The sequence below is a fragment of the Argiope bruennichi genome, chromosome 3 (genome assembly GCF_947563725.1).
Source record: "Argiope bruennichi chromosome 3, qqArgBrue1.1, whole genome shotgun sequence".
NCBI lineage: Eukaryota > Metazoa > Arthropoda > Arachnida > Araneae > Araneidae > Argiope > Argiope bruennichi.
In genome coordinates this window covers 113,763,959-113,774,162 of record NC_079153.1, presented here as the reverse complement: position 1 = coordinate 113,774,162, position 10,204 = coordinate 113,763,959, and the positions used below count along the sequence as shown (strand labels likewise).

The window sequence follows — 10,204 nt, the reverse complement described above, 5'->3', positions numbered from 1 at the left end:
TACGCAAAATGACTCCTCCGCTTTTAGAAACTATTGCATTCAATGACGTCTAGAATGAAGCAATTAAATCGTAAAAAACTAATGTCCTGTTGGCTATATATACGGAAACGGTGGTGGATTTTGATTTCAATTCAAATCTCTTCGATTCTAAGCAAAAGGTTGAATCATAATCTTTTATTTTTAAGGTCGTTTAAGATTTGAAGCAATTTCGAAGAAAAAAGAACTTATCAAGTAAAGCTGTCTCCTGATTAAAAAGTATCCTTGCACGATTTTTTAAGAAGATTCCATCATCTAAGAAAACTGCTGTTGTGATTTCTGGTTCTGGATTGTGCAGGAAGTTGAAAATCAAAAGTATCCATCTCGTTGGTTTCTGAAATTATTCTGAACCGGCAATCAAGTACCGAAGGATTAGAGTTACTTGTGATTGATTTTCTGGAATTGTATTGAAGTATTTGAAGATCTAGAAGCATGGTTTACAGCGAAGGTCCCGATCGTGGTCATGCTTGGGTTATTGCATGCGCAGCCTGTGTCATTACTATGATACTTTCTGGAATTTCAAAAATGGTTGGAATACTGTATGTTGCTGTCATTGAAACGTATGGAGTAACTAGAAGAGAAGCTACATTACCTTTCACCTTCAGGAAATCATTGCGATGCTTAGCCGGTAAGTTATTGTTACATTTCATCACCGGTGTTCATCCACATCGCTCACTGCATCTGGTAATGAAGGTGCTAACTATGACAATTTTATTATTCTTTATTGACTTATTATTATATTATATTGTCATTGTATCTCATGAAAATACAAATACAAGTAAAGGATTCAAGCATTTTCGAAGATAATTATTTATTTTGAGGAATATTAAGAATGATAGATTATGTATAATAAATATAAAATCTAGAGGACAAATATTTTGACAGATTTTTAAAAAATGATGGATTTTAAAATAACAGCAAAGCATTTTAAGCATCTATTGTATGTTCTGCTCATTTCAGAAAAATGAAAGTTGTTTTGTACTTTTTGGAATAACCAAAATTACGAATTTAAAATATTCGTTATTATCTGAATTTTATTAATTTAAATGTGAGTGGCTATCTTATTCATTTCCATTCATAATTGAATGGTAATCTACATTAGATAATTAAATAAGCTTTAATTGTTTTGGATTGAAAATGATGTAATGTTTTATTCAATTAAAAATTTTCTTTCATATTAGTTACTATCAGAACTTCAGTCTTTCATTTGGTAAATATAAATGATTATTGAATTTATTATAATTTGAAGTAAATTCAGTGAAACTGCTTCGTTATTTTAAGATTTAATTAAATGAAAAGTCTTAATTCAGTTTATTTTAAAAAGTTGCTTTACCAATTCTACATACAACATTTAATAAAAAAATATTTATGAAATCTGAAATAATTCATTTTCAATACAAATTTCCAACATAAGAATTGTAGAAACGAATATCAAAATCTTGCTTATTCGTGTTTGCTTTTTTATTTATGTATGTATTTTTCGCAGATAATATATTAATTTTTCTGTTTTTCTTATAATTGCTATTGCATTTAATTAATATTCTTACCATTGATATTCTTTCTCAATAACTTTAAATAATATTCATAATATTTATTCATATAGTGAGGATAAAATTAACTGAAAAATTAAAAATTTGAGAAATGATATTTTACATTCAAGTCTATTATCACAGATTTTTAAATTATTGTTTTTTTGCTGTTTCAGGACCGATAGTTGGGATAGTCGGCCAGAGATATGGCATTCGAGCTGTCACACTGGGGGGAGCATTCGGAGCTTCCCTGGGTGCATTCCTGGCTTTCTTTGCCCCCAATGTTACGTGGCTGGCTGTCTGTTGGGGTGGAATTCACGGTGAGTATCCTTTACCTCATATTTAAAAAATATACAGTTATAAAAATAAAAATAAAGTCTAATAGTATTATAAAAATATACTGTTACAGAAGACAGAATTTGCATTTATGAAATCAGTGTGTAAATTCTGTAAAGTAAATAAGCAATATGGATTTTAACAATGTCAGCGTAATTTGAATATGCATTATTTCAAAAACTTTTAAATAGAAGCCTCCGAAAAGACTAGATTTACAGGGTTACTGAAGGAATGATGTGGGGTAACAACACGGATACTATGGTCACTAACAAAATGACCATTACTGGCTATGCATCAGTCCCTCCGGAAGGAGATAAAACTCATCATTGGATGTTGTACTATTATTGTATTCTTCAAGGAAGTGAGAATCTGATTACTTATCCATGCATTTCTAATTCTCATGCTTCAGGTGCCCCTTCTGAGGGAATCATTTTCATGAAAATGTGTCCAACATTATTATTGATATGGATCCAATTTATTTATCTAATACAGTTCTTCAGATCTTATTCAATAGTAGCATTAGCCCTATTACAAAAAGTTGGGGAATGATACAAGCCAATTAAGATAATTCTAAATTGGAATAAAATGATTCTATCTAGGAATGAAATGATGTAAAAGTAATTTAAACAAATGAAAACTAATATTATTTTACACAAGATATAGGATCTTTGGATATTTTGTTAAATTATCTCTTACGTATCTTCATATTTATTGGCATTCAAATAACTCTTTTCTTTTTTTTTTTTTTTTCTTTTTTTCACAGGTCTGGGTGAAGCATTTGCTAACACGCTCTTCCAAGTTGTTGTCAATCAATATTTCGAGAAATATCGCTCCACAGCATCTGGTATTGCACTATCCGGAGCATGCATGGGTTCTGTGATCTTTTCTTTCTTAATTGAAGCTTTGAGAGAAGCTTATGGACTTCAGGGAACATTCCTCGTTCTTTCTGCAGTCATCCTACATGTTCTACCAGCAGCCATTTTGCTGAGGTCTCCCAGCTGGGTCAGAAATGGCACTCCTAAGCCTACAACAGAACGTAAGGATTTTTTTTTTCATTTTAATAAAATAAATTAAGTTTTCTTAATAAAGTTTTCAAAAAAAATTTCTTAAATGCTGCCATCTATTTTTGTTATAACTTTTAAAACTGGACAAATTATTTTGAAAATTCTATTTCTTTTCTTTAATTTTTTGTGCAAAAATATTTGCATTTTAATGAACTTAAATTTTACCTTTTGTAATATAATGCATAACATTTAAAACTTAAATTTCAAACCATCAATATGCTTACTTTCAAAATTAATTTTGCTGAAATGCAGACTTTATTAACCCTATTAGATTAATAAACGTCTCGAAACAATAACTATTTGAAAAATGCTCAATTTTCAAAATAAAATGTCCTATTTATTCTAAAATGCCTGTAAACATTAAATTAACTTTGGCTACGATATTAAAAACTATAAAACTGTAAACTTAAGTGTTATTTTCTTATGTTATTTTTCTGTTCAAATGAGTACATGAACAAAATCCTATATTTTGTTACACAGCGTACTTTTGTTGGTTGGTGAAATGTGATTGGCAGAATGCCTGCTTCAGAGCCCAGATTTCGAGACTTTGGTTCCACCAAGGACCGTCCGGCAAATGGGGCTGATGTGCGTTGAAAATCTTCAGATTCATGTGAATCGAGAAATGGGTGCCATCTGGCGTGCCTTCATCATGCTAAATCTGTCGAAATTTATTAGGTCCGTTTTCAATGATATTTTGCAACATAAAGCAGAAACTCATTAACTGACCTACGTTTCTGTATTTCCAAATGCTGGTTTTAAAGTCAAAATTGGATATCTATGTCTACATACCTTAAAATAGTCCCTAAAATAAAACAAAACATTTAATGAAAATCATTTCCAAATATTTATACAACGATTGTTTGAATTTTTTGAACATGAAATTTTTTTGTTGGTTAATGAGTTCCTTCTTTAACTTTTACGTATTGTAGTTTCAAGCTTCTATAATTTACTCAAGAATTTTTCATTCCTATTCGTATAATATGTATTTAATCGTTTTGTACATTTTTTAATGATAATCACTTGAAATATTATTTTATGTAAAATAACGTTTACTGATTATTATTATTATTATTTTGTGAAATAATTTCAAAAAGACGAATTCACTCTACGCAAACTCGTTTTATTTTCCCCCAACATTCTAAAACTTCTCTTCCTTTCTTCATATAGTGACAGAACTCAACAGAAGCTTCAAGAAACAGCCTCCTATGTATGTCATCACGAATGATTATGTGAAATCGAATGCCGAAAAGAGAAAGAGTGTTGTCTCCCTCAATCCCCGATTACTGGAAAAGAACGAAATTATGAATGCCATTCCCACGAAAGCCCATTCCACCACTAATCTGGTAGAATCCTTGGAAAAGAAGTTGGAAGGAGAGCGTGGATACGATAACCTTGCTTTCGCCAATGAGAAACAAAACAATACCGATAAACCTCCTTTGGAAAAAAGACTGAGCATTCAGGTGAGATATTCAAATATATACATAATGCGTTTTCTTAACCCTATCTATTACAGAGTTTTTTTCAGGTTTTAACACCCATGTTTTATACATGTTTTACAAACTTAATTAACTAATAATATTTTATTAATATTATTAACTTTAATGCAATATTTAAATGACAGAAATTTTGGACTTTTAATTCATTTTGATGAATTTTTCTTCCAGAACATCTTTGCTACTTCTAAAGAAAGTCTGTATGAAAAAATGCCCAACAACAATGAAGAGTCCTTGAAGAAACCTGCCCTTATATCTACATCTGTAGAGCAGTCTTCTGATGCCAAGGACGAGAAGAGTTTCTCCACAAGTATCAAAACTATGCTGCGGCTCTACACCAACCCAATCTTTCTGTTGGTCTGCGTGTGCATGGCAACCTATGTCTTCACTTTCATTCCAATCATGACCAGCATGGTAGATTACAGCAAGGACAAAGGTCTCCCAGAAACTGTTGGAAAATACTTGATCCACGCCATGGCTGTTGGAGACATTATTGGTATATTAATTTACTATACTTTTTAACAAGAATTTAAAAAAAAAATTATTGTTATTTCAATAAAATAGTTCTTTTATCTCTGGAGGATACCAAAGTTAAATTTTAATTTAATTGAATATGCATGAAAATGATATTTGTGCAATTTATATTAAACATATGAGTGAATGTTAATAGAATATCAAATTAAACATTATCTAGAAGGCAATTTTAATTAATCTTTCATAGAATTTCTTTACAGTATTTTCTAATTATTGTAATATTTTTTAAAAGTTTAGAGAAAATATAAAACAGTATATTTTTGTTCAATTAATAGGCCGTCTCTGCTTCGGATGGGTGACTGACAAGGAATACATTTCAATCCCCCGTTACATGACTCTGACTCTGTTGCTTCAAGGAATTTTCATCATATTGTTACCCTTCGCCTTCAACTTGGCCTCTTTCTTAGCTCTGCTGGCCTTCTACTCCATGACTGCTGGAAGTATGCTGGTCCGAATGCCCGTAATCGTTCTGAAACACGTCAAAAAAGAAGAACATTCGGTGGCAATGGGATGTTACGGTTTTGCCTCAGGGCTGGTTCCTCTGGGAGTACCATCGCTTATTGGTAAGTTCATGTTAATGGTTACAAATGTTGTTTTTGTCTTTTTTGTAATGGAAAGTATATGATAAAAAGGGAATTAATAATGGTGCTTTTATTGACCTTAGAAGAGATGTTGAGGTGAAATACAATAGTGTTTAGCTTTAAAATATTGCAATTATTGTTATAATCTTAAAAAATATTTTTGTTGTTTTAAAAGAATTTTCATCTGCACACCAAGAAGTATTGGTAGATTTTTTTTCTCTTGCTACATAAAGATAAAAACGTCGAATTCCATCTCTCATATCTTCTGATCTCGTGAGAATTAAAGATATGTGGATGAAAGAGAGGAAAGAGTGCCATTAACGACAGTTTCCCACTAAATCATCATATACATTCATTAAAAGAATTGATATCAAGAAACAATATAAAAACGCTTATAATCATTTGTTAAAACATCTTTAAACTTAATAAATGAAATGTACGGAAATTCTTTTTCTACAAATAATTTGTAAATAAGCAAATAATAACAAATAATTTGTTTACAGATTGTAATGATTGTTAGTACCTTGAATATAAAAAAAAATTCTATATAAGCCGCAATTATTTACATGTATTAAAATTAATTTTCTCTTTAATTTTTATTTACAGGTCACTTTAGAGACAATTTCGGTTCCTATGATGGCATGTATTATCTACTGGGAAGTCTTTCTATAGTTTCTGGAGTTTTCTGGTTATTTGAGCCACTCTTGGCCAGACTGAACCAACGCATTGAGGCCAGAAGAGAAAACGAAATCAAAGTGTAATTCTAAAGTCGTCCAAGAAAAAATTCAACTCATCTCTAATCGTTAAAATCGTTAACTCCTCGGTCTTCAGAATTATTTCAACTTTCTGATTCTTCAAAAAGAAGAAATTTTTAATCAAAGGCGACTTTGAAAAAGAATTTTTCAACGAACTGTTCTGATGACCGTGGAATACAAATGCTATAGTTCCATTTTAACATCGAATAGGAACTTTTCTGCTTACATCAGAGTGACGTCAATGTGAAATTCTTCAACAAGAAGAAAAATAAATGAAAAGCTATTTTGAAGAACATTTATTATCAATTGTCCTAATAAGATGAGATATAAATGTTGCAGTTCCATTTCAACATCACATTGGAACTTATATGCATATTCAAAAGACCCTTGAATTACCATGAACTGGTAAATCATTTTTAAGACCAAGTAAAGTCAGTTAAATAAAATCAAAGTGATTTTAAAGAAATAACTGGATGAAATCCAGTTTCACGAACTGGAAATGATGAGTTTAGAAATAAATGATGCTTGATTTTCTTATCAACCAATATATGTGAGGTTAAATGTTGTCAAATAGGCAAGGTCAAGCGAGGTCAACTATTGTCAATCAGACAGAATAGAGTGGTAGACAGTTTTGAAGATCACAAATAAATCCGCATTTAAATCTGAGAATTTCCAACATTTCTCCAAGGCCATTGTATTTTCTTCAACAGATCGAGAGAAGGATGTGAAAAAAAAAAAAAAAAAAGATTTTTTGAAAGCGTTAAGAATAACGGAAATTTAGAAGGAAGAGATGTAAAATGAAGATCAAGTTGAATGATAAAGAAGATGAAAGAAAGTAACTGACATGAAAAATCTTCTCGGAATCAAATATGTTGAATTGAAATGTTTGTGAATCATTGTTTTTAAATGATATAGTGAAATGCTAACAAGCGTAGTTCAATTAATTAGGGTAGAACTTTTTCAATTTCATTTTTTTTTTCAATTATCTACTTACACAAGTGATAAACGTTTTCTATTTTTTATAAAGAATTTGTACATGTGTAGTTATTTTGTCATTTTGTACATATTTTGTTATGTACATATTTTCTTTCTATCCTTCACGATTTCACACTATATATCTTATTTTTTTAATAATGAAAAAAATTCATGTAAATATTAGGTTTTTTCGAATTTATCATGACATCATTTATTTTCATATTATGGTAATGTATTTTGTTATAATAATTGGATTTGTAAATGTTTTATTTATTTGTACGATGAAAAAAAATATTTTGCAATAAAATTAAAAATTAACCCAATGACTTGTTTTAATTTTTCTGTCTTTCACATGGAAATATTGGAAAACCTGGGTTGTATTTTTGAAAAAAGATTATTCATTTTACAAATTTTAATTATTTGAATTTTTGTTAATAAATCGGAGGAAAAAAATTAATTCTATGATGGTGGGGTTTTTTTCGTGTCACACTTGTCAAATTATTTAAAACAGATGATAAATTACAAATGATGCATATTCTAATGTTATTGGTTAAAAAATAATTATTTATAATTTACTCTATATTAATTATGAATGTTTCTCCAGTATTTTTATTTGCTATTGAATAACTAATTTGTATCAGAAAATAATTTTCCACTATTTTAATCGTTACATGAAACATTTCGTAATTCTGACTTTTAAGCAGTAAGCGTAGTTTAATGAACTCATTTTTCTTCAAACTTCTATTTATTTTACAATTAACTCATTATTACGGTCATAATATTATTTTTCGAAATAATTTGTTTATTAAATGCTTCAAACACGAAAGTAATGTCTGAGACATAAGTAATCTGAGACATAATTAGGAAAATAGTAGTCATTAAACAGGAAAAATAAAGTATGTGCATTATTATTTAAAATATGGTATAATTATTTTTTTTTCTTTATGAGAAAAATATTAGAACAATTTGTTTTCAGTAATTCTTAAAAAAAGAAAGTAACGAATGATTCCAGGCAATATCAAAATCTAAGATGATGAGGAAGCTATTGATAAGTAAGTGAGTGAACTGACATAAAACAAATTAATAGAATGATATCATCATAATTAAATAAATAACAATAATATTTAAATTTAAAAAGAACTATGCAAGTTGCATATTTCATTATAAATATATTTTGGACTATTTATAATTGGAAAATTTTTCTTAATCATTCATCGTGCTGTAAAGAAAAAATAAATTAAATCTTCTTCCTCAACTTTAGTATATCTCAAAACGACTCTGAACATGAATTGATATGATTCGGAAAATATTTGGCTATTATTCCTTCCATCTAGGAGTTAACATAGCGTGTACATTTGTTGCATTTCCTATTATGAATATTATGTTATAAAAAAGATTAAAAATTTGCATCTTGCTGCTTTTAATTTCGCTTAATTGACGTTGAATTGTCAACGACTTATATTATAGTTTTGCTTTTAGTCATTGGTGACTTGAGTTGTTATTTTATGAATGATGTTTAAAAAATGATGACTGTGTTACGAATAAAAGAATCGGCCTTCAAAGAGCAAGTTTTCCCAATAAAAAATTTTATGATTAAACTTTTCTTCTGCTTTTTGTTATTTACTATCTATTTTTTTTTCTTAATTTTACAACTTTCAAAATAGCAAGAATCGTAAACAAATATCCTATATTTGGTAATGATTGCGAAACATGGATTTATAATCTTAGATAACTATTTATCGTGCCCATTTGCTATTGCTGCTAACTCATTCTTCGAATTCTTGTAGTTTAAAAAAAGCTAAATTATCATAAAATGAAAAATAAAATGTTTCCAGTTCTAAATATACACGGGAAAGCGAACAATGTGTGAGAGCGGAAAAAAAAAGATTCTGATCATGATTCAAAACGATAATAATGTATAATTTATTATCTCGAAAATTTTTTTAAAAAAATCTTTTTAACAGAATATAGTTTATAAATTTGTCGATTACACTATGATTCAAGTGTTTTTAAATATGAATAAATAAAAATCTCAAACATTTTCCATAATTGAATCCAAATAGTGATCAGCAGGAAATTCCAAAATTGCTCAGTATATCAAATATAAATTTGGTGTAAATTGTTTGCAATTTTTTGAAAATTACATTGCGGAATTTAGACACGTCAGATTTATTTAGAATTTATATATCATAATTTTGTAAAGCTATTAATTACACATCTGATACTCAAAACAAAACAATATCAAAAACATCATAAGCAAATGTAAATCATTTTATACGATGCAACTATATTTAGAAAAGGCCTTTATGAATTGGAAATTTAATCCCAGCTTTACGCTTGAGATGTAACGAAGCATATTCTTTCTGCCTCATCATTTTAAAGGATAAGGGGTACTATCCCAAATACAGTACCTTCTTAGTTTACAGTAAAAATAGAAGTTGATATTAAAAATAAAATATTCGATTTCAGAAAATTCTTTTGCTAATCCGAATTTGAATATAAATAAAGAATTTAGAATAATTATATATAAATTAAAGTTAATTAGGATGCGTTGCTGTATTAAATCTTGTCACAATTGAATACGGAAGTAACACACCTTGCATTTGTACTTATTTTAACCGAGCAGTTTAATGATTTTTTTAATTGTTCTATCGCAATTGAATAAATTTATATGAACCAGAATAAAGAATTCAAGAAAAATAATCGAACAAATTTAATTAATAAATATTTTAATTGAAATTAATTTATTTATTCTTTATTAAACATTCTTTAATAAATTGAAAATTATTGTTATTATTTATTGACTAATAATTAAGTTATTTAAACTTACAAAAAGTAAATTTAATTAGCACCGAAAGACATTACTGCGCAATATGGGATGAGTGACTGCAACCCCTCCCC

General features: G+C 28.7%; 1 protein-coding gene across 5 annotated transcripts in view; it reads left to right on the top strand.

Moving 5' to 3' along the window:
• Positions 1–7,503, top strand: part of LOC129963231 (monocarboxylate transporter 9-like) — an 83,842-nt gene extending 76,339 nt beyond the window's left edge. For all 5 annotated transcript variants that reach the window (XM_056077435.1, XM_056077438.1, XM_056077434.1 and 2 more), the window contains 7 exons: positions 186–664; positions 1,742–1,885; positions 2,665–2,937; positions 4,133–4,425; positions 4,630–4,954; positions 5,268–5,555; positions 6,180–7,503. In XM_056077435.1, the coding sequence (XP_055933410.1) occupies positions 469–664; positions 1,742–1,885; positions 2,665–2,937; positions 4,133–4,425; positions 4,630–4,954; positions 5,268–5,555; positions 6,180–6,334 (1,674 nt within the window). In that variant the 5' untranslated portion in view covers positions 186–468 and the 3' untranslated portion in view covers positions 6,335–7,503. The remainder of the gene's footprint in view (positions 1–185; positions 665–1,741; positions 1,886–2,664; positions 2,938–4,132; positions 4,426–4,629; positions 4,955–5,267; positions 5,556–6,179) is intronic.
• Positions 7,504–10,204: the final 2,701 nt, after the last annotated feature.